The sequence below is a fragment of the Scyliorhinus canicula genome, chromosome 1 (assembly GCF_902713615.1).
Source record: "Scyliorhinus canicula chromosome 1, sScyCan1.1, whole genome shotgun sequence".
Classification (NCBI taxonomy): domain Eukaryota; kingdom Metazoa; phylum Chordata; class Chondrichthyes; order Carcharhiniformes; family Scyliorhinidae; genus Scyliorhinus; species Scyliorhinus canicula.
The window spans coordinates 259,707,337-259,731,538 of NC_052146.1; the positions used below are offsets into that span (position 1 = coordinate 259,707,337).

Here is a 24,202-nt window from a genome sequence, read left to right on the forward strand (position 1 = left end):
CCCCTCAGCCTCCTCTGTTCGACGGTAAACAACCCTGGCCTATCCAGTCTTTCCTCCAAGCTGCAATTTTCTTGCCCTAACAACATTCTTGCACTCACTCCAGAGCAATTATATCCTTCCTGTAATGTGGTGATCAGAACCGTATACTGGCCTAACCAGTGTTTTATACAGTTCCATCATTACAACCCTGCGTATTTCATCCAATAAAGGAAAGCATTCCATATGCTTTATTTCCCACCTGGCCTACCAACTTCAGAGACCTGTGAACATGCACTCCAAGGCCTCTCACTTCCTCTACCCCTCTCAATATCCTCCCATTTAATGAGTATTCCCTTGCTTTGTTTGGCCTCCACAAATGTATTACTTTACACATTGCATTTTGCCAGATTCCTGTCCACTTAACCAAACTATTGATATTATCCTGGAGACAACAGCCATCCTCTATCAACCACATGGCCAATTTCATAATCATGCCTCCCACATTGAAGTCCAAATCATTAATATATAGAACAGCAACGGCCCCAACACTGAGCCCTGTGGAATGCCACTGGAAACCAGTTTCCATTTGCAAAAACATTATCGACCATTACACTTTGTTTCCTGAGCCAATTGTGCATCCAACTTACCACCTTGCCCTGTATCCCACGGGATTTAATTTTTTTTGACCAGTCTGTCATGCGGGACCTTGTCAAATACCTTACTGAAATCCATGTAGATAATATCCACTGCACTACCCTCATAATCCTCCTTGTTACTTCCCCCAACAAAAATATGCCGACTGTCCCTGATCAATATTGCCATTCTAAATAACAGTTTAAACTATCTAAGAATAGATTCAAATAATTTGCCCACCACCGAAGTCAGCCTGACCGGCCTAGAATTGCCAAGCCTACCCCTTGAATCCTTTTAACTAAAGGTACAGGATGAGTTATAAGCTGCTAACATTGCTTGAAGCTTGCCTTCAAAAGCAAAGATTAGTGAATGTAAGTACAAGTTACAACGGCATACATCTAGATGAGAAGGTATAACACTTTTCACCGAGAATCATAAGATCTTTACAGGTTGGCCATACATGCAGCAGATTGACCACAAGTACGCAAAACAAATTAGCAAATATCGCTACAGAATTTAATCCCTTAATTAACTGGAAAACCTCAATAATACTTCCAATTCTCTAAGCCTGTCTAAATAATAAATGGCCCTTATGGCCATTTTGGAAGTATTATTGAGGTTTTCCAGTTAATTAAGGGATTAAATTATGTAGCGATATTTGCTAATTTGTTTTGCGTACTTGTGGTCAATCTGCTGCATGTATGGCTAGGAACGATCCACCGAACCTTTTTCTAGGCCTCAATATTCCCCAAAATATGTGGGGACCAAAACTGGACACGGTCTTGTACACGATAAAGATGGTATTTCTTATTTTATATTTTATTATCCCAGGAATACATATTAATAACATATTTGCTAACACAATAACCTTGCAACTCTGCTCAGATTTTCAATAAATCAGACACCAAAATTCTTGCGATCTTTCACCCACTCAACATCCTTGAGAATGCAACCCTGTACAAACTTGGAATTGTATGACGCAGGATAACAGAAGAACTATACTTTCAAGCATCAGCTTCTAAAAAGCAGTATGGTGGTGGTAGAATTTTGACATTATATTAAAATGTGATTGCACTTCAAAAGTACCCAAGTATCTTCGGATGTTCGGAGGTGAAGAAAAGCAGGACATACGGCAAAAAATATTCCGTGTGAAAGTTAGTAAGTTTAGAATGTTACAATGCAAGTTTTGGGGGATGCAACAGTAAAACGGAAACTCATTTAATCAACAGCGAAATGCTACTACCAATCAAAATTTTAAACAGAAAATACTAGAAACATGCAGGCAGGCAAAAAGTCATGTCCATTCCATTTCTGCTTTCACTCCTTACCCTCCTTTGCAGAACCATGATTAAATTCCTATTGTACTCAGTATCCATCCCACCAGCATCAGTCTGCCATCTCCACCACAACGCTGCCAAATAAACACATCCTCACTACCCCTATTTCAGCATCCCAAAGAGCATATCCATTCCTCCATCACAATAGCCCCTCCCCTTCGCATGCAAACACTTCTACCTTCCAGGTGAAACAATTTGCTTGTACTTCTTTCAATTTAGAGTGCTGCTTTCACTGTTCATGACGTGGTCTCCACCATATTGGGGAAACCAAAACGCAGATTGGGTGACCACTTAGGAATACTTTCATTCAGTCCACAATGATAACCCCGAGCTTCCGGTTCCTCGTCACTAACTCCATTCACATGCGGATCCCTGTCCTCTGCTTCCCACATCATTCCAATAATGCTCAAAGAAAGATCGGGGAACAGCACCTCTGATTTATAATGGCACTTTACAGCTCTTCAGGCTCAACAAGGAGTTGTGGTTTCAGATCATAACTGTTTTCCCTTTATTGGACAGCAGCCACTGGTGATGATGCCATTATTCGGATTCACATTTTGTCAAGGCTGATCCTTTGTTTCTTTACTTGCCCCCTTTACCATCTCCTTTTATCTTGTACCAACACCCCTTTTGTTACCTCATCTCCCCTGTATTCCTCCTTAATTGTCTAGTAATTTCTCAAAACAGGGTAAATCACGCAACTTTTTCCAGTTCTGATGCATGGTCAGCAACTTGAAACATTAACTTTGGTTCTGCCCTTACCGATACTGCTTGGTCCTATGAGTATTTCTGGCATTTTCTGTTTTCCTGTTTGATTATGTTTGTGTGGACTGTTACCGTGTGATCACAGATTGAGGACTACTGATCAATGGAAGATGATAAGATTACTAGCTTTACAAAATGGAAAGATGCATCTGCATATTAATCAAATGTATTTTCATGTTTTTTTTTAAATATTCACCCAAGGGATGTGGGCATCATACTTGGCTATATAAATACTAGGCCAGCATTTATTACCCATCTCTAATTGCTCTTAAGATGATAAGAAGCCACCTTCTTGATCTGCTGCAGTGCATATGTTGTAGGTGTACCCACGATGCTGTCCGGAAAAACTTCAGGACTTTAACCCAGTGACAGTGAACGAATGGTGATGGGGAGGTGACGCCGTAGTGGTATTGTCACCGGCCCAGTAAACCAGAAATTCAGGGTAATGTTCTGGGGACCCAGGTTCGAATCCCGCCACTGCAGATGATGGAATTTGAATTCAATAAAAATCTGAATATAAAGGCTAATGATGACCATGAAACCATTGTCGATAGTCGTAAAAAACCATCTAGTTCACTAATGGCAGGAAATCTACCATCCTTACCTGGTCTGGCCTACATGTGACTCCAGACCCAAAGCAATATGGTTGACTCTTAACTGTCCCATCATGGGCAATTAATGCTGGCCCAGCCAGTGACGTTCGCATCCCCATAACAAATTAAAAAAATATACACATTTCCAAATCAGGGAAGTGTAGGGCTTGGAAGGGAACTTGCAGGAGGTGGCATTCCCATGAATCTGCTGCCCTTGTCCTTCTAGAGGTAGCAGTTGTGAAGTGAAGTATACATGACAGATTAGCAGAGGCGCAGGTCCTGGACTACAGAATGATCAAATACCATTTCAGGAAGTGATATGAAATATAAATGAGGAAAAATGGAGTGGGGGGGGGGGGGGGAGGAGGAATTTCTTCTCTAAAAATCCTCTTCCACAACGAGCAGCAGTATTGAATATATTCAAGGTTAAGTTACACAGCTTTTTGGTTGACGAGAGAGTCAAGAGTTACGGGTGTGTGCACGCGCAGGTAGGCTGGAAAGTAGACTTAGGATCACAATCAGACCAGCCATGATCTTACCAAATGGCAGAGCAGAGTCAATGGCCTACTATTATTTATGTTCCTATAAGAACTCAAGGTGGAGAATTGAAGTAAGAGGCAGGTGTTGAATCTCCACCCAGAGGAGATGCGGTTTTGTTTATTCTGTATTTAGTTTGCTTATTCGAGAGCAATGGTATAGTCATCACACAATTAATACATGGCCTCTCATATATACTTACAATGCTGTATTTTTTCTGCCAAATATTAGCCCAAGCTCACCCCATGAAAACATCGTAATCTGACTGCAGCTCTTTATTTCATCTATGACTTGTCTGTACATATACAAATGTCATCCCATTTTTTTTTTATAAAGGATGCAAAGATAAAACCAGGAACTGCAGGCTGGTCAGTTTAACCTCAGTGGTGGAAAGGTTTTCAGAAATTATACTCCGAGACAAAATCAAGTTAGTATTATGAACTGCAAGGAGGATAGCGATAAACTCAGAGAGAACATAGGCAGGTAGAATGGTGGACAAGGGGCAGATGAAATTTGACGCAGAGGAGTGTGAAGTGATAGATTTTGGGAGGAGGAACAAAATGGAACAATATAAATTTAAAAGCGTACAATTCTAAAAAAGGTGCAGTATCAAGGAACCTGGAGATATATATCCACAATTCACTGAAGGTGGCAGAGGTGGTTGAGAAAGTGGCTCACAGGCCATACAGGATCCTGGATTTTAGAAATAGGTGCATAACAAGGATGTTACGATAAACCTGCATAAAACACAGATTCAGCCTCAACTGCGGTCGTGTCCCCCCTTCTGGACACCGCACTTTAGGAAGACCGTGAAGACATTAGAGAGGGCACATTCAAGATTCACAGGAACGGCTTCAGAGGTGAGGAACATAGGTTATGCGTATAGGTTGGCGATGCGTAGAAGAGAAGATGAAGATATTTCAAAGAGGTATTCAAAATTATGAAGGATTTTGAAATAATTTGCTCTCATTGGTGGAAGGGTGAATAAACTTTGGTTGTTCTCACTGGAACGAAGGAGGTTGAGGGGCGACCTGATAGAGGTCTACAAAATTATGAGGGGCATAGACACAGAGTGAATAGTCAGAGATTTTTTTCCCCAGGGTAGAGGGGTCAATTACTAGGGGGCATAGGTTTAAGGTGCGAGGGGCAAGGTTTAGAGGAAATGTACGAGGCAAGTTTTGGTTTTTTTTTTTTACAGAGGGTAGTGGGTGCCTGGAACTCGCTGCCGGAGGAGGTGATGGAAGAAGGGACTATAGCGACGTTTAAGGGGCACCTTGACGAATACATGAATAGGATGGGAATAGAGGGATACGGAGCCCGGAAGTGTAGAAGATTTTAGTTTAGATGGGCAGCATGGTCGGCACAGGCTTGGAGGGCCGAAGGGCCTGTTCCTGTGCTGTACTTTTCTTCGTTCTTTTTTCCAGAACCACAGGACATCAGTTTAAGGTGATTGGCAAAAGAAGCAACGGCACATGAAGGAAAACCTTTATTTACGTAGCAAGTGGTTAAGATCGAGAATGCACTGCCCGAGTTTGATGAAAGCAGATTAAATCAAGGCCTTCAAAAGGGTAATTCTCTGAAGGAAAAAAAATTGCATGGTTACAAGGAAACGGTGAGGAAATGAGACTACATTAGTTTATCTTGCAGAGTCAGCACTGACACGACATTCCAAATGGCCCCCTTCTGTGCTGTAACTATCTTCATAACATCTGCAAGTTCTCAATAGATTCTCTAATGCCCTCGTCCAGATCACACAAGGTGAAGAGCAATAACTTTTAGACTGATCTCTGTGGGACTCAAGGAATAACTGGCCCCACTCAGGACTATAACCATTAATAACTATCCTCTATTCAATGAATTCCCAATTAGCTCCTTAACCAAATCAATTGCTGCTCACCAATCCCCGTAGGCTCAAGCAGATGCCACGTAACAATTCAAAACAAAGAAAAAAAATCAATAGAGAATTGACAATTTATTCGTACAGTTTCTTTCAATTCACCATCTTCCCATGCTCCCCAGTCTTCATCTTCCCAGTTGTGTTCTTTATCTGCAAGAGAAAGAATCAAAAAAGCATCAATTACAAATCTCTTTTCTAGCATTCATGTAACTCTATCATATTAAAATTTCCCACGGCACTTTGCACGAACACTATCAAATAAAATTTGACACAATCACATATTAGGACAGGTGATGCAAAATCTTGGTCAAAGAGGCAAGTTTTAAGAACAGAATTAAAGGAAAGAGGTACAAGCAAGATATGTAATGAAAGGAATTCCAGAGCGGAGGGTTAAGACAGCTAGAGGCAAGGCCTCAAAATTGGAGGAGCGCAGAGATCATAGGAGTGTTGCAGAACTGCACATGGTCATAGAGATAGAAAGAGGAACAATCAAGGAGGGATTTGAAAACAACGACTTGCATTTATTTATCAGCTGAAGAAATGGCAATCTATGCTGCAGAGGTAGAAATCGGAGGACTGCAGATAGCTTGCAGGGTTCTAGGTCTGGACGAGATTAGAGAGATAGGGAAGAATGAGGCAAAAGAGGATTTGCAAACAAGAATGTAATTTAAAAATGAGGCACTGCTTGAACAGAAGCCAAAATAGGTCAGTGAGCACAGGGGTAAAGGGTGTACAGGACTTTACGCAAACTTGGACATGTCAAGGTTACACTAAGTAGAATGTGGGAGGCCAGGCAGGTGTGCATTAGAATAGACAAATTTAGAGGTAAAGGCATCAATAAGGATTTCAGCAGATGAACTGATGAAGGACAGAGTCAGGCAAAGTTATGGGGATGTAAATAGACAATCTTTGATGCCTGAACAATTTTTCCTTCCTTTATACTGGAGCTTCAAGACCAAAATTTCAGTTCCTCAGTGAAGTAAGATTGGAGTTCAAACTGTGGTTTTCCTGGTTCATGTAATTCAGCTGTACGCGAGAACTTCAAAACAGTTTTCTTCTTCCAGCTGAGACCCACACATCATGCCTTCATACTTCACAGTTCACTAACAGCAAGACACTTGCATCCTGGAGTGGCTTTTTCTATTTCAATGAACAAGATTACCTCAGATCAGGATTTAAAGAAATCCAGGAAAAACATAAAACAAATTGAATATTCCAGTAAAAGTATCCCTGCACCTCAATTCATTTTATTCATTCATGGGATGTGGGCATCACTGGCCAGGATTCATTGCACTTTGATCTGAGTCACTTGCTAGGCCATTTCAGAGGGCAATAAAAGTCAACCACATTAATGTTGGTCTGGAGTCACATGTAGGCCAGACCAGGTGAGGATGATTTCCTTCTATAAAAAGGACATTAGTGAACCAAAAGGGTTTGTACGACAATCAACGATGGCTTCATTACACTTGCAATTCCAGATTTTTATTAGATTCACCATCTGCCACAGCGAAATTTGAACCCGGGTTCCCAGAGGATTTTCCTGGCTCCCTGCATTACTAGCCCAGCGACAACACCACTATGCTACTGCCTCCCAATGGAGACAAGAACACTAGTCAAAGGTGGTGGGCAAATTTGCCCCTCGACATGTCACAAGTAGCCCACGAAAAAGCAAAGACAAGGCCAAAACATTCAGGAACAATACTATAATATTACATTATGACTCCTGCATGATCCAGGGCTGAACAATTGTAGATGCAGGCATTGTGTTAAGAGCAGAGAGACATACAAAGTTTGCCTGGAAGAGTAGCAAGTGTGGCATATACAGACTGCTGGAGCAACAATAATCAAACAAGTTAAATCCCTTCCAATGGCTTTCTTCCTCTTTTATACTGGCCCAATTAATTATTTTCTGAGCAAAGCTTAAAGTAGAGAGAGATCGGGGTTGAGGGAGAAAAAATATTTCTGGGTCGGTGGGAGGGAAAATCCATGTTTTTAATGTTACCCGTAGGTTTTTCTTGAAGTGTTGCTGCTGTAGAAGTGTGTGTGTGTGATGAATGATGGGAAACTGTTTAATTGTTCTTGGATTCTTGGCCGCTTTCCCAGCACACAGTCTCTCATTTCTTTAATGGAGTCTTTATGTTCGAGGAGCCGCTGAAAACAAAAACATAGACCTCGGGAAAATCTCAAAAGGATGAGGGAGGCACTGATTTAAGGTTTTGTAATAATAATAATAATAATAATAATAATAATAATAATAATAACTTAATCGTCAATAGTATGCTTCAAGGAAGTTACTGTGAAAAGTCCCATACAAGAGATTTGTAGAGAATCCATGGTGGGGAACTTCATTTTTGACCCCTCCACACAGTAAGTGCGCATTACAGCAACAGGAATCAAACGGCAGCATCCGAAATACCCTGGAGAAAGTCATGGTCAGCCACCTTCATGAACTATTGTAGTTCTTGTGAAGATAGAAAGAGTGTTCCAGGATTTTGGCTCAGTAGCAGTAACAGAACTGTGATATATTTCCAAGTCATCATTATATGTGATTGGAGAATTTGCAGGTGGCAGTATTCCTCTACATTTCCTGTCCTTGCCCTTCTGGATGGTATAGGTCATACATTTGGAAGATGCTGCCAAAGGTGACTTGATGAGTTGCTATAGTGCAGCTTGTAGAGTCTGTGCAGCAGTGGAGGAAGTGAACAGGTAAGATGGTGGATGGGATGCTAATCAAGCGAGCTGCATTGTCCTGGATGGTGTCAAGCTTAAGAGTTTTGTTGGAGCTGCACTCATCCAGGCACCCTAATCCACCACAATCCCAATTGTGTCTTGTAAATAGTGGGACAGGCTTTCGAGAGTCAGGAGGCGAGTCACACACCACAGAACTTCCAGCCTCTAACCTGCAGCAGTAATTAGGTAGCTGGTCAAGGGTCATTTCTTTCAATTTCTATGGCATTTATGGTGCAAATGTTTCTTATCAGCCCAAACGTCGATGTTGTTTAGGTATTAGTGCATGCAGGTAGGGACTGCTTCCTTTGTGTGGATGTTATGGAATACAATGCAAATCAGTGAGCATCCCCATTTCTGATCTGACGATAGAGGGAAGGTCATTGATGAAGCAGCAGAAGATGGTTGAGCCTTGGACATGACTCTGAGGAACTGAGCAACAATGAACTGGGGCTGAGATCATTAACCTCCAACAACTACAACCATTGTCCTTTGTGCTCGGTATGATGCCAACCAATTTCCACTGACTCTAGTTTTGCGGAGGTTCCTTGATACCACACTTGGTCAAATGCTGCCTTTATGTCAAAAGCAGCAACTCTCGCCTCACTTCGAACTCAGCTCTTTGGTTGCAATAAGATCTGGAGCTGGGAGCTTTTGACAGAACCCAAACTGAGCACTGATAAGCAAATAATTGATGATTGAGAGTAGATTGATGGAGCAGTAATTGGCTGGATCAAATTTGTCCTGCATTGTGTACAGGACATATCTAGTCAATTTCCATATTGTTGGGTGGATGCCAATGTCACAGATGCACTGCAATGGCTTGGTTAAGATTGCAGTAAGGGAGCACAAGCCTTCAGCATTATAGTTGGTATGTTGTCTGTGGCCTACTGCCTTGTACCCATTGCATTCAGCCATTTCTTGATAATAGTCAACCAAAGTGGTTGAAGACCTGAAATCTGTGATGCTGGGGACCTAGAACTCAAAAACAAGAGACAGGAGTATATTATACAGTCTACTGAACCTGTGCTACCGTTGAAAAGATCTTGGCTGGTCTTGAGCTTTAACACTTTCCTGCTTGCTCTTCATATCTCAAGGTTCCCTTGGACACCAAACTTCTGTCAATCGCAACCTTAAATTTAGTCAGTGATGGAGCTTATATAACCCTCTCAGTGGAGACTTTGAAAGGTTCACAACGGAATGAAGAAATTTCTCATTAGTCCTGAGACTGTGCCTCAAGTTCTGGATTCCTCAGTCGTTAGCAAGAAGTCAACATAGTCCTTCTGGCAGAAAATAATTACAAACACTGCATGGTTATAATTTTCACTGATATTCTGGGCTATCCCTTTGATAAGAATAGAGGTATTTGTAGAGATTCCTCCTCTATTAACTTTATCTGATCTGCTGGTTGTGGGAGCACTTTGCTATCTACAGCATGCTGTGTCTTCACCCCATTGGCACTCCATGTTCAGGTGGCATACTCTTCTACATTCTTTACTTAGCCAGGTTGACAGTCTGGTTTGATGATAATGGCAGAGTTGGGCATGCGGTTACAGATTGGGATGAAATGGAAATATGCTGCAACTGATGGCCCACAGTGCCTCCTGCATGTCTAGTTGAGCTGCCAGATCTAATCCAAATCTATCCATTTAGCATGGCAACAGCACCACACAACACTATGCAGTGCCCTCATTGCGAAGACAGATTGCACCTCCACACAAACCAAGCGATGGTCATTCTCACCACAATATTCATGTAGACCTGCAACAGGTAAATTGGTGTTGGTGAGGATACAGTCATGTGGATTTTCCTCACATACCTGCCAAATGATCTGTCATTCAGTTACATTCTTCAGGAGTCAGCCAGCTTGGTCAGTAGCGGTGCTGCAGAGTCACTCTTTACTATCCAAGAATACATTCTGTCCCCTTCCTACTTTAGTGTTTCCTCCATGTGGTGATTAAAATGAAGGAGCATCGATTCAATAGCTGGAGGAAGTTGATAGGTGAGGTCATAATCAGGAGGCTTTCTTGCCTATGTTTGACCTGAGGCCACAAGACTTCATGGGGTCCAAAGTCAATGTGGTGGACTCCAGGCTGTATGCCACTGTTCTGCCAGTAGGCCAAGACATACCAGGGATGGTGATGGAGGAGTGTGGGACATAACTTGAAAATGATTTCAAGTACGGCATTGCCAGGCTGTTAATGAGAAGAACATTGCACGGTCAGCTGAACTAGGTGCCTTTCCCATGTCCAAATCTGACTTTTGTAATGGAAGTGCTTTGCTTGGAGGAAACATAATAACAATCTTTATTGTCACAAGTAGGCTTACATTTACACTGCAATGAAGTTACTGTGAACATTTAGGTGGATCTGCCATCACTCATTGGTCACAACAGGTGAGCAGGTAGATTTTTTTTCCCATAAAGGATGTTCAAAAGGGAGAAAGGCAGAAAGTAGGAAACAGTAGTTTAATGTTTGTCATTGGGAAATTGTTGAAATCCATTGTTAAGGAAGTAGGGACATTTGGAAAGTCAAAATGCAATCCATCAGAGTCAGCATGGTTTTATGAAGGGTAAACCGTGTTTGACTAATTTGCTATATTTCTCCGAAGATGTAACAAGCAAAGTAGATAATGGGGGTCCTGCAGATGTAATGTATCTGGACTTCCAGAAAGCATTTGATAAGGTGCCACACAACAGGTTAATACACAAGGTAAGATCCCACGGGGTTGGGGGTAATGTATTAGCTTGGATAAAGGACTGGCTAACCAACAGAAAGCAGAGTGGGGATAAATTAGTCACGTTCTGGTTGTCAAACTGTAACTAGCGGTGTGCCACAGGGTTCGGCCCTCGTGCCCCAACTATTTACATTCTATATTAATGATTTGGATGCAGGTATAGAATGTACGATAGCCAAATTTGCAAATGACACTAAAATAGGTGGGAAAGCAAGTTGCAATGAGGAAATAGGAAATTTACAAATACATGTGGATAGGTTAAATGAGTGGGCAACGATTTGGCAGATGGATTTAATGTGGATAAGTATGAGGTTATCCATTTTGGTCAGAGGAATAAAAAGGCAAATTATCTAAATGGAAACTTCAAAATGCTGTGGTGTAGAGGGATCTGGGTGTCCTCAAATGAATCACAGTTAGTATATGCAGGTGCACCAGGTAATAAGGAAGGCAAATGGAATTTTGGCATTAATTGTTAATGGGTTAGAGTATAAAAGTAGGGACATGCTGTTGCAACTATATAGGGCATTGGTGAGACTGCATATGGAGTACTGTGCAGAGTTTTGGTTCCCTTACTTGAGGAAGAACATAAATGCATTAGAGGCAGTTCAAAAGAAGATTCATTAGATTGATTTTGGCGATAAAGGACTTGTTTTATGAAGAGAGATTGTGCAGTTTAGTCCTCACCTCGCTGGAGTTTAGAAGAATGAGAGGAGATCTAATTGAGATGTACAAGATGCTAAACGGGATGGACGGAGTAGATGTAAAGCAGATGTTTCCCCTTGTTGGGCAGTCTAGAACAAGAGGTTCTAGGCTAAGGGGTGGCAGATATATAAAATAAATTAGCAGCAATTCCTTCCCTCAAAAGGTTGTGAATCTGTGGCATTCTCTACCTCAGTGCATGGACACTGGAATACTAAAGAGAAGAGGAGATATATAGGTTTTTAATTAGTGGGTTGAAGAGTTTTTGGGAGAGCGGACCAGAAGGTGGTGATGAGGCAGAGATCAGCCATGATCGTACTGAACGGTGGAGCAGGCTCGAGGGGCTAAATTGCCCATTCCTGCTCCTAGTTCTTGTGTTCTAATGGTGAACTAGTTGGGATTTTACAACAATCTGATGGACACCAATTCAAAAGCTAGCGTTTCATACACTCTCATTTCACCTCTGGAATTCAGCTCACTGATGTGTGGAAAAGGGCTGTTATGAGGTCTGGAGCCAACTGGTCCTCATGGAATCCAAACTGAGTGTCAGTGAGCAATTTATTGATGTATTTTGAGTAGGTTGATGAGGTAAGCAAATTGTCAAGTTGGATTTGCCCTGCTTTTTGTGAAAATCAATACCCATGCAATTTTCCACATGCCAACAGGGGATCGGGATGTTCATCAAGCCTCTTCCTTCTGAATTGGCTTAATTGACAACTGGATTAAATACATTATTTAAGTTATTATTTACTAGCCACAAAAATGGCTACAAGAGCAGGTCAGAGGCTGGGAATTCTGCAGTAACTCACCTCCTGACTACCCAAAGCCTGACCACAATCTGCAAGGCACAAGTCAGGAGTATGATCCATAGATAGTTCACACTACCCAGGACAAAACAGTTGACAATCGGCACTCCATTCACTACCTCAAACATTCACTCCCTCTACCTTCTGAGCAATGTGGCTACAGCAAGTACCATATACGTACCAAGTTTGCGGAGTGGACTCGATGGGCCGAATGGCCTTACTTCCACTCCTATGTCTTATGTACAAGATGTACTGCATCAATTTGACAAGGTTTCTTCAACATCATCATTCAAATATACAAACTCTACTACGTAGAAGGACAAGAACATTAGGCACTATCACCTCCAAGTTCCCCTTCAAGTCACACACCAGCCTGTCTTGGGACCTATATCATTTTTTGTTTGTGGCTGCTGGGTAGAACTCCTGGAACTCCCTGCTTAATAGCACTGTCAGGGAGCACGTACACCACAAGGAGTGCAGCAATTGAAGGGACAGCTCACTGTCACCTTTTCCAAAGCAATTTAGGATGGAAAATGCATTCTGGTTTTGTCAGTAACGTCCACATCCCATGAGTGAATAAATAAAAAAAGCAAAGGGAAGAAATTTAGCAAAGGAATGGCAAAAAGGGCAGTTAGGAGATAAAATGTATTGAGAACAGTGGAAGCAGAATCAAAATAGATTTAAATATCTAAAAGCAAAGGGACTGAACAGGTCTCTCAGAGAACCAGGACAGGCAATGGAGGCTTTTTCTTCTGTCCTACACAATTTAGAAACGCATGGGTAAGCTAGGTATGTATACAAGTGAGACATGGGAGGGTATATGGATAGCCACAGATTAAATAAACAAAGTAGAAGGTAGCTTGTATTGAGCATAAACAACAACAATTAGCTGGTTTTCTGAAAAAAAATGAAAAAGTGCACAAACACAGCTTGGTCACTGCAGGCAAATAAGTTTCTGAAATTCATCACTTTAAAAAAGAAAATCGAAGCACATAATGATTGTCAGATTTCATAACTAATTTACATGTTTTAAATTTTTATTTAATGTCAAAATAGCCAAGGGCTGAAAGAGGCTCTTGACAGCCTCAGTGCCCCAGTCTGATCCTTATGCTCCACTAGGCACTGACGTAAACGGTCTTTGAAAGGAATTTATGCTGCAAGACCAACAATTGTCAACTTTTGTTTGTGCTTTACTGTTGATCCCCAAAACTGCAATAAGCTTTCTACAGGCCTGAAGACCATCTTCTCCTTTGGTATCAGACATTGTAATTGCGACTGAAACTTCTAGTTACAAATTGGTGACATGACGTTGTTGTACACTATATTTTCATAGGCACATCATAACATATTCACTAAACAATCAACCTGAAAATTTAAAACAGACTTTAAATCTGGGGTTCCATATCCCTCCATGGTGTCTTCCTTCACTATCTCTGTAATCTCCTTCAGTTCCAGAACCCTCCAAGATGTCTGCACTCCTCCAATTCTGGCTTTTTGTTCATTCACAATATAATTGCTCCACCACTGGTTGCCGTTTCTCCAGCTGCCTAGGCTCCAAGCTCTGGAAATCTCTGCTTTTGAACATTACTTTCCTCCTGCAAAACACTTGGGCAGCACAGTAGCACAGTGGATAGCATTATGGCTTCACAGTGCCAGGGTCCCAGGTTCAATACCCTGCTGGGTCACGGTCTGTGTGGAGTCCAGGTACTCCGGTTTCCTCCCACAGTCCAAAGACGTGCAGGTTAGGTGGTTTGGCCATGCTAAATTGCCCTTAGTATCCAAAATGTTTTGAAGGGGTTATTGGGTTATGGGGATAGGATGAAAGTGAGGGTTTAAGTGCGTTGGTGCAGACTCGATGGGGCGAATGGCCTCCTTCTGCACTGTATGTTCTATGTCTATGTAAATTCACTTAAAACCTCCCTCTTCAACCAAACCTTTGGTCCTCTGACCCAAAATATTTTTAGGTGGCACATTTCCTCCTGCAAAACGCTTAAAACCTCCCTCTTCGACCAAACCTTTGGTCTTCTGACGTAATATCTTTTTAGGTGGCACAATGTCATATTTTGCTTTATAATGCTCCTGGGAAGTACCCATAATGTATTGCACCTACTTACCTCATATTGAAGAATTTACATAAACCATCTAGGAACAAGACAAAATTGAATAATGTCCTAAGTAGTTCCACGATCTAATTTTCATTTGCTTGTCTCAACATTATTTAACTGCTAGCCCTTATTTACAACAACATACGTAATTGAATTAACTTTGGCAAATATCAGACCAAACACTGCATGGCAATCATATACTGTACCCCTTGGCAACTAATTTCAAACGTATAATAATAGATCGATCTAACGCACAACTACCATCAACACATTGCTCAAACTAGGAACATCAACATCCAGCAGGACCTAAAAATAAATAGTCTGTGGGATACCCTGCCCACATTGTCAATGAAATATACCTCAGAATATTACCTCCTTGTCAAGCATTGATCTAACCGCTCAGTGGGAAGAAAAACAACCCCACTTTGTGTTTTAAAGTATGCTGCCCACTCCTCCTACTAGTGTCAGGCTGCATCCTACCCGGCAGCTTTGAATTGAATACGATGCTGCTAAACCAAAGTTTATGATGACTGGGCCCGGCTGCCAACCCTGGCTTTGCACTTACAGTTTCGCGTGACATTGGCCTTTTCTGATGTCCGGAGTGAAGAGGCTCCGGGATCATGGCGGCCGCAGACAGTGTGAGGAGAACCCCCTCACCCAGCTCCCGGGCCCTGTCCATCCGGCACCCTCCTGCCCGCCACATCACCTCAAACCGGGGACCGTACTTACCGCCGCTCCTCGGTTCCTCCTTCGTTTGAGGAAAGAGGAAATCACGGACGGTCCCGAGATCCTGGAAGGAGCAGAAATGCAGCAGGCTGCAGGACATGGTGAGGGTGGCGCCCGCGGCCCAGTCTCCGCTGCCAGTCGTAGCCTCCTTCCTGCCCTCAGCCCCAACTCCGTGTTGCCGTCAGCTGCGATCGCAGGCAGGGCGAGAGGCGCTACCGCGCATGCGCGCCCATCCCCCACGTCGACCAATTATTCTCATAGGCGGCTCAGCGTGAGCGCCTTAAAGGCACAGGCACCTCCCCGGGCCAGGACTGGGCTTTAAAGGGGCAATGCCAACTCAGAACCATCTGACTAGAGCAGCTTGATTTGTGCCGTTATTGTTAATATTTTCTCCTGGTGGCCTTGGATTCCACCTAATATCATTCCGCAATCAAAATGTTAATCAGCAAAATATCGCGGAAGCTGGAATCTGCAACAAGAACACACGATGTTGGAAAAACTCAGTCGATCTGGTAGCCCGTAAGGAGAGAAAGCAGAATTAACACTGAGTCCTTTTTACTCTTCGTCAAAACAAAGAACCCTCAGGTTCTCACAAAGAGCCAAAATGACTCAAAAAATTAACACTGCTTTCTCTCCTTACAGATGCCGCCAGACCTGCTGCGTTTTTCCAGCATCATCTGTTCTTGTATGTTCTAGTATGAATGCCTGCCTCCTTTTTTTGGAAATATTTATCATCTATTTTTTCTTTACGTTAATTTACTTTTGGAAGATGATAATCAGAGCCTCCGCTAGTTTTTCACCAGACCCCCCCCCCCCCCCCCCCCCCCCAAGATCCAGGGATGATTTATTCACCCCAAGTTCAAATGACTTATTCAGTACCAATCTTGATTCAGCGATGGCACATTTAAAGGCCTCATCGTACCGCAACTGGTACCCAACCAGGGATGGAAGGGGGCCAAATTATGCAGGCAAATGCCCTGGAAATCCTGCAGAACATGCCTGTAGCCTGGTGGAGATGGCCCCTTCTTGAGGACTCACTAATGGAATTAGAGGCCCCTCAGGAAACCACCCTCCCCGCGCCCTTGGCAATGACTCCCCTACCTTGAATGCAGAACTCAATTATTTAGGTGTATTGTCCTTCAAATACATTACATTTAAAGTTGAGTTTCTAGGTTATATGCTCAGTTCTCTTTTTGTGTAGGTAGCTGTGATTCATACATCATCACTAATGTATTTGCTAATTTTCCAGGGGTGTGTTGTGATGGATACATGTTATCCCAAACACCAAAAGGACACTACAGCTTGAAATACCAGCTATTCATTGAAATGTCTGATTTTGAGTAGATTAATATCAATTTTCTCACAAAAGGTATCTAATGTCCCATGGTAGAAAGACGTATCAGCTTTAGCTGATGATTCCAGCTACATATTCCTGCCAATGAAAATAACAATGCCATATCAGAAAGTGCACATTTATTCATTAGGAAAGCATAATTCAATTGGTTTAACAGGTCGTTGTTCAGCAGTATAATATTTTGTAAATATGCCATTTTATCTTTGTGACATGGCAGTGTGGGGCTACAGTCAGGTCAGCCATGATTTGTATTTTGCATATTCAGGACCCCACCTCCCATGGCTCAATTAGATTATTTGTTGAACAGCTGAGCCCTCTTGTAATGGTCCTTCCTGTTTATTCCCTTATTTTCTCTTTCTTTTATTTTGCTGTTATGATTTTGACCTGTGGATGATTAATGGACCTATGTCTTTCAGTCAAGCAGCTGTATCTTTAATTCAAGCAGAAGAATCCAGAAGTCTGTGCTGGTTTAAAGTGGACTTTTTGGCACCAGTGAGAGTGATGGGGCTGGGACTCGGTTTGATTGATTGTCTCAAAAGAATTGTCTCAAAAGGCTGCGCTCTGCCCAGTAATAGGTGTTGATTGGATCCTATCCCACTGAGATGCTTCTCGGAGTCCCAAGGTTTCAGTTTTGAATCTAGTAACACAAGAGTCAGAAGCAACCAACTCTCTCTCCAGAAATGCAAAGGCAGTACCGGCCAACTCTCTCTCCAGAAAGATAGATAAATACAAACCACAAACTGAAAGCAAAGTTTGAAGTGAAGTAAGGTGCCTCCCCAGAAAGCTGTGAGTACTGCATTCCTAAAACTATGGAAAAACTGAATGAATGAATCTACAGAGAAGGCTGTTACAGGCTGCAAAACAGACACTTTAACCTTCAAGGTTGCTGTGAAGAAAGGTGTGCTGACAACCATCATCCGAAACAAAAACTTTTATTTCCGTTTCACTTTAATTTTGACCTATTTCCAACCTTCTGTGTTTGTCTGTCTTGTGTGTGCGTGTAGAGGGTGGAGGCGAGCTAAAGTCAAAATTAGGTATTAGTTAATAGTTAACCTGTTGCATTTGTATTTGTATATTTCATTATAGTTATTGTTATTAATAAAAAGTAATTGTGTTTACATTTACAAACATGGTGACTATAGTTATTGGGCAGCCAAGGGCCAAAGACTTTGGGTATTTTTATGAGAATTATTGGTTAATTCACTTGTGTTGTGACTCCGGGCACGAGCTGCTGGAATTGACCATGCACTAGCCCAGGTGTTGTACCAATATTCATGAAGAACATCTTACATTTAATACCTGGAACAAAACGCCCATGCCCTTGATACCCACAACCATGGCCCATTGTGAATGGGCCAAGCTCTGGAGCATCGCTGCAAAATCCATATGTTCCTGGTACATGGCTGCCTGTGACATGGCTGTCCGGTCCTATGCATCAGCCACCGCCCACACAGAGTTCCCCAGGCCTTGGACATCTTGACCCATGGCTGATACCTTCACATCCAAGGCTTCCATGTGGTGTTAGCCTGGGTGATTCGCACTGTTGGTGACTGTCTCTGGGATGGTGGAGGGTGTCGGTGACAGCAGTGATGAGAAGTTGGTGTTGTCCCCAGACATGTGCTCCGGGATATTTTGGGGTTGTGGCTGAGGGCGTTTGTCACCAGCAGGTTCTGCCTCATCACCAGGAGGGTTGCGATGCGGTGGTGACTTGGTCCATCGCTCTCTGCTCTGCAAGAGTGAGGGGCTGCAGGCCAACAGGCCCCACCCAGTCTTCTTCCTCTCCCTGCGGTTGTAGGCTGCCTTCTCCTGTGGGGACAGATAATGAACAGTGTGAGACACTCGGGCGCAGGCAGTGCAGGGGGTCTGCGGGCAGTGGCCTGTGTGTGCAGGGCTCCTGGTCTTGGTGGGTGGTATGGGTGTTGACATGTGGTGCAGGGTGGGGTGTGAGTGGTCTATTGGCGGGTGGAGTTTGATCGCCCTCGAGGAGGGGTGGCCTACGGCTGGGTTGGTGCCATGGGCATGGTGGTGGTGCAGACTCATCTTGGTTGGCCTGGGGTGTGTTCATCCTCACCCAGCACTGCCTACTGGTCCATCTGGTGGGGACCGTATGGGGGTGCCGGGAGGGTATGTGACGAGTGATGCCATGGGCACAGAGCTGGTGACTCCTCCTGGCCATCCTGAGGAAGTCATGCAGCTTCTTCCTGCACTGCTGCCCAACCCTGATGGTTTGGCCCAATGCTCCACAAGCTCTTCATTTCTGGGAGCGGGAGAGTGAGAGAGAGAGCCAGTGAGCAGCTTGGAAACAGGTAAGTGAGACAAAAACTTACTCCCAGGTTCCAGCGGCCTTCATTTACGGGAACGGGAGAGAGAGCTAGAGCCGGGGATATTCTGCTATTCTGAATGTTCCGGCTGTGGGTGATGTGTTGGGTACTCTGGATCTGTGGAGACTGCGTTTACCTCAGCAGTAACACATACAGGCTACCAACACTTGAAATAGTACAACACTATTTTATTAAGCTAGAAACTGTTGAACATACTTTCACTGTGGGTCAACACTATGTTTGATTAAACTAAAGGCCTATGCCTATCCTAACCAGCCTATGCTCTCAGCACATGGTAAAGTTCTGTGCTACAAGCTATGAGCTCTGTCCTTCTTAGAGACTGCATCCCAAATGAGCAGGAAAACTGGTGCTCTCTATCTTTATAGTGAGTGTGCTCTAACTGGTGATTGGCTGCGGTGTTGTGTGTGTTGATTGGTCTTGCTGTGTGTCAATCGGTGTTTGTCTGCACCATGATATACTGGTGTGTATATTATGACATCCCCCCTTTTATAAAAAAATGCGTGGTTATGGTAATAAATAATGTGTGGTGAGAATGTTCCTAACTACGTGTGGAGTGCGAAGGCATATTTACAAGACTATGTACATAAGAACTAAGCTATTTACATGGGAAGGTGTCTAGTGCAGATAAACAGTATGCAATAAAATAGTAACTAGAGCAACATTATATGCAAACCAGGGAATCAATCAAACAAAGCAACGGAACAATTCAGAGTCATAAATTCGAAAAGTTCATAAATTTAGTCTCTGAGGAGGGCGACGAATTCTGGTTGACCAAAGGGGCAGTTGGCCCTGTTGAGGCAGAGGCCATGCTCATGTATACGTCTGAAGACGCGTTGGAGACGATTAACGTGCTCCTGCAGTGTGGTGGACCAGATGATTATGTTATCGACATAGACGCGAACGCCTTCAATACCCTCCATCATCTGTTCCATCTCCTATGGAACACTTCTGAGGCAGAGATGATCCCAAACGGCATCCTGTTGTAGCAATATCTTCCAAAGGGGGTATTAAACGTGCAGAGTTTCCTGCTGGATTCATCAAGCTGGATTTGCCAGAATCCCTTTGAGGCGTCTAGTTTGGTAAAGAACTTGGCGCGAGCCATCTCACAGGTGAGCTCCTCGCACTTGGGAATGGGATAGTTCTCTCTCATAATATTGCGGTTCAGATCCTTGGGATCAATGCATATTCTCAGTTCGCCGGAAGGTTTTTTTACACATATCATGGAACTGACCCAGTCGGTCGGTTCCGTGACTCTGGAAATCACTCCTTGGTCCTGGAGGTCCTGCAGCTGCTGCTTGAGGCGGTCCTTAAGGGGCGCTGGGACCCTGCGAGGTGCGTGCACCACAGGCGTGGCATTCGGTTTCAATAAAATCTTGTAGGTGTACGGGAGTGTGCCCATGGTATTGGTTAATAATGGCGTCGAGCTGCGCCCTAAAATCAGTGTCCTGAGGGGCAGACGTGTCAGCAGGAGAGAGGGAGTGAACCCTCTGGACTAGGTTCAACAGCTTGCATGTCTGCGCACCAAGCAGGGAGCCTTTGGAGGATCCCACTATTTCAAAGGGAAGGATGGCTTTAAGTGACCTGTGCGTCACTTCAAGTTGGCATGAGCCACTGGCAGCAATGTCATTTTCATTATAATCTAACAGCTGGCAGGCTGATGGCAGGATGGCTGGTTTGACATGAAGGCTTTGGAGGTCAGACCGCGCAATGAGATTGGCGGAGGCGCTGGTGTCGCGGAATCGGATTTGGGATCGGTTGACCGTGAGGGTGGCACACCACTCATCGTCCGGATCAATGCTGTGTACCGGTGGAGACTGAACTTTTTGCTTCGGGGGCACCCTGTGTTTGGTAATGATTTCGACTAAAAAATGCGTCTTTGGGTCCTCGGTGTTAATGTCAGGCAGCAGGTCAGAATCAAGTTCGATGACCGTGGGTTGGATGGCGCAGACATCCCTGCGTAGCTGGCTGGAGCGACGAGAGTTGGCAGACTGAGCAGACCTGCATAAAGCAGCATAGTGGCCAAGTTTGCCACATTGTAGGCAGCGTCGGGATTTGGCAGGACATTGCTGCTTTAAGAGGGCGGAGCCAGAGTTGCAGCACGGTGTAGCGTCAGTACGCTCGTTGCACCACCGCGCATGAGTGGTGTGGTCGTACATGGTGCTGACCTGCGCAGTGCGATTGTCGGCGTCGCCGTCCCCTTGTTCGGTGCGCGCATGTGTGGGAGGCGGGAAAAGCACGCAAAATGGCCGCCCTCATCCAGGCTGAGGCCCTGGAGTTGCTTGATTGCTTGTACCCGTTCTGCCTCATGGGGACCTTGCCGCGCCGTTTCAACCGCTTGGATGTGTGAATACCGGTTAGTGGCGTGTTCGTGCAGCACACAGGTCTCGATGGCAATGATGTGGAGATGCCGGCGTTGGACTGGGGTGAGCACAGTGAGAAGTCTTACAACAGCAGGTTAAAGTTTGTTTGTTTCAAACACGAGCTTTCGGAGCACAGCTCCTTCCTCAGGTGAATCAAGCAGTGACTGTCAAATTTGAGGAGGACCGTCTTGAATTTTGATTTGTCTTCACCATCAGCAAAGGTGAGAGAGTTGAAGATGTGGATAGCGTGGTCCCCGGCCGTGGAGAGGAAGAGAGCGATCTTTCTGGCATCTGAATCAGCTTCCAGGTCTGTGGCTTCAAGGTAGAGCTGGAAGGTTTGTTTGAAGGTCTTCCAGTTGGCCCCTAGGTTACCGGTGATGCGGAGCGGCGGCGGTGGGCGGACGCTGTCCATGTTGCAGGACGACTGTTTGCTGGTGGAAGGCAGATCACTTGCAGGTAGGTCTAAGAAGTTCTAACATCCCTCAACTACTGGTACCATGATGTGTTGGGTGCTCTGGATCTGTGGAGACTGCGTTTACCCTAGCAGTAACACATACAGGCTACCAACACTTGAAATAGTACAACACTATTTTATTAAGCTAGAAACTGTTGAACATACTTTCACTGTGAGTCGACACTATGTTTGATTAAACTAAAGGCCTATGCCTATCCTAACCAGTCTGTGCTCTCAGCACATGGTAAAGATCTGTGCTACAGATCTGTGAGCTCTGTCCTTCTTAGAGGCTGCATCCCGAATGAGCGGGAAAACTGGTGCCCTCTGACTTTATAGTGAGTGTGCTTTAACTTGTGATTGGCTGCGGTGTTGTGTGTGTTGATTGGTATTTCTGTGTGTCAATCAGTGTGTGTGTCTGCACCATGAGATACTGGTGTATATTATGACAATGGAGGGGGGGGGGGGGGGGGGGGGGGGTTGGAGGAAACTGAAAAGTGAAGCCACAGGAAAGCTGTGACCTGATTGGCTTGCAGAGAATCTGCACTAAATTTAAAAATTAAACATAGTTAAACTAATTAAACATAATTAATTAATCATACTTTAGACAGGTATCTAAGCCGACATCTAAGAGACAGGAGAGTACTATATTTATCATTTACATTTATAGTAGAAATTTAGTGCAAGGAAACATATAGTTAACAGTAACTTTTTTAAAAATTCAGTAAGTATTTATTTTTAAATTAATTTATTAATTAGTTAATGCAATGTCAGTCAGTGGGGTGCAGTCCTCTGACTGTGAGATGTGGCAGGTCCGAGAGACTTCAAGCATCCTGGGTGGCTACATCTGCAGAAAGTGCTCCCAACTGGGGCTCCTCACAGACCACATGGATCAGTTGGAGCAGCCGTTGGATGCACTTAGGAGCATGCAGGTGGCGGAAAGCATCATAGATAGCAGTTATTAAGATGTGGGCACACCCAAGGTGCAGGCAGAGAGATGGGTGACCACCAGAAGGGGCAGGCAGACAGTGCAGTAATCCCCAGTGGTTGTCGTCCTCTCGAACAGGTATATCATTTTGGATTCTGTCGGGGGGAATAGCCTATCAGGGGAAAACAGCAGCAGCCAGAGCAGTGGCACCACTGCTGGCTCTGATGTTCAGCAGGGAGGGTCAAAGCGCAGAAGAGCAATAGTCGTAGTGGACTCTATAGTCAGGGACACAGATAGATGCTTCTGTAGACGTGAAAGAGACTCCAGGATGGTATGTTGCCTCCCTGGTACCAGGGTCCAGGATGTCTCAGAACGGGTAGCAGGCATCCTGAAGGTGAGGGCAAACAGGCAGAGGTCATGGTACATATTGGTACTAAAGACATAGGCAGGAAGGGGGACAAGGTCCTGCAGCAGGAGTTCAGGGAGCTAGGCAGAAAGTTAAAAGACAGAACCTCTAGGGTTGTAATCTCGGGATTACTCCCTGTGCCACGAGCCAGTGAGGCTAGAAATAGGAAGATAGAGCAGCTAAAACATGGCTAAACAGTTGGTGTAGGAGGGAGGGTTTCAGTTATCTGGATCACTGGGCGCTCTTCCGGGGCAGGTGTGACCTGCAAAAGAAGGACGGGTTGCATCTAAACTGGTGAGGCATAAATATCCTGGCCGCGAGGTTTGCTAGTGTCACACGGGAGGGTTTAAACTAGTATGGCAGAGGGGTGTGTACCGGACCAATAGATCAGAAGGTGAAAAGATTGAGGGAAAACTAGGGAATAGGGCCAGTATGGCTCTGAGGAAGAGCAGACAGGGAGATGTTGCTGAAAACAGCGGGACTGGTGGCCTGAAGTGCATATGTTTTAATGCAAGAGGTAAGGCAGATGAACATAGAGCTTGGAGTACTACTTGGAACTTTGATGTTGTTGCCATTACAGAGACCTGGTTGAGCAAAGGACAGGATTGGCAACTAAAGATCCCAGGATTTTGATGAGCCGCCGATGAGGCACGTCTTGCCTCGGTCACAATCGACCAGTCCCGACCACACAACCTCGCGACCGCGTCAACGACAGCACAGGTCGATGGCCACGAGACATCCTGCCTTCTGGACTCTAAGAGCTTCATCCACCCCAATACGGTAAGCGCTGCTCCCTCGCGGTACACCCCATTAACCAAAAG

General features: G+C 44.2%; 1 protein-coding gene across 1 annotated transcript in view; it reads right to left on the reverse strand.

Annotated features, from left to right (window-relative positions):
* rab3gap2 (RAB3 GTPase activating protein subunit 2 (non-catalytic)) overlaps positions 1-15,754 on the reverse strand; it is a 121,271-nt gene extending 105,517 nt beyond the window's left edge. The window contains exons 1-2 of the mRNA XM_038812024.1: positions 15,544-15,754; positions 5,827-5,891 (exon numbers count right to left, since the gene is read on the reverse strand). Of these exons, the coding sequence (XP_038667952.1) occupies positions 5,827-5,891; positions 15,544-15,640 (162 nt within the window). The 5' untranslated portion in view covers positions 15,641-15,754. The remainder of the gene's footprint in view (positions 1-5,826; positions 5,892-15,543) is intronic.
* Positions 15,755-24,202: the final 8,448 nt, after the last annotated feature.